We start from the raw sequence: 741 nt of genomic DNA on the forward strand, positions 1-741 counted from the left end.
GGCAGCCCCAGGAGCCCTGGCTGGCTGGCAGCCTCTCCGCGCCCCGGGCACCCCTGCCCCCACTGCCCCCCCACACTAAAGCAGCCCGAGGGAGGGTTTGGTGTCTGGGGTAGGGGCTTCGGTTACTCCCCACCCCCAGGTCCTGAACGACCGTGAGACCCTCGCTACATACTGATGTGTGAATGAATCACGACGCCCAACTCCGGGCCCTTCGGGGGGCCAAACCCCAGAGCTGGGGCTCAGGCCAGTTTACCGAATGCTTGCCTCTCCTCCAGGACCCGCTTCAGGCACTGCCCGCCCACCTGCCCATACACACCGCCAACGCCGTCCATTCCGGGGCCCCGGCTGCCTGGTGCTGCTCCCTGTCCCACCTCCGATCCCACCCTTCCCCCTGCACTCCCTCTGCGCTGTCCTGCACCTGCCCGCCCCCACTCCCGTCTCTGTCTCTGCTTGGTTTCCCTGTGCTCTAGTCTCGCTGCCCGCGGGCTTGGGGGCCTGTGATTTTCAATTCATGTTCTCTTGACCTTAATCAGTGGGAATCCCTTCCACTAAAGCAGGGGCGCCTGCCCTCAGGGCGGTGGGAGGGGCTTACCTCGACCCCCCCCCCCAGGAGCCCAGTCTGTTCCTCATTGGTGGAGAAGGTCCCGGGAGTCCTAGGAGCTCAGTGGGAGGGGCTCTTGCATCCAGCAGGGGTGGCTGCCCAAAAAGAGGCGTCCACACCCTCACCCCGGTGCCCAGGAA

General features: G+C 65.7%; 1 protein-coding gene across 1 annotated transcript in view; it reads right to left on the reverse strand.

Moving 5' to 3' along the window:
• Positions 1 to 332, reverse strand: part of AGPAT2 (1-acylglycerol-3-phosphate O-acyltransferase 2) — a 16,588-nt gene extending 16,256 nt beyond the window's left edge. Inside the window, exon 1 of the mRNA XM_029921016.1 lies at positions 265 to 332. Coding sequence (XP_029776876.1) covers positions 265 to 332 — 68 coding nt within the window. The remainder of the gene's footprint in view (positions 1 to 264) is intronic.
• Between the last annotated feature and the right edge of the window lie 409 nt (positions 333 to 741).

The sequence above is a fragment of the Suricata suricatta genome, chromosome 13 (assembly GCF_006229205.1).
Source record: "Suricata suricatta isolate VVHF042 chromosome 13, meerkat_22Aug2017_6uvM2_HiC, whole genome shotgun sequence".
In the NCBI taxonomy this organism is placed as follows: domain Eukaryota; kingdom Metazoa; phylum Chordata; class Mammalia; order Carnivora; family Herpestidae; genus Suricata; species Suricata suricatta.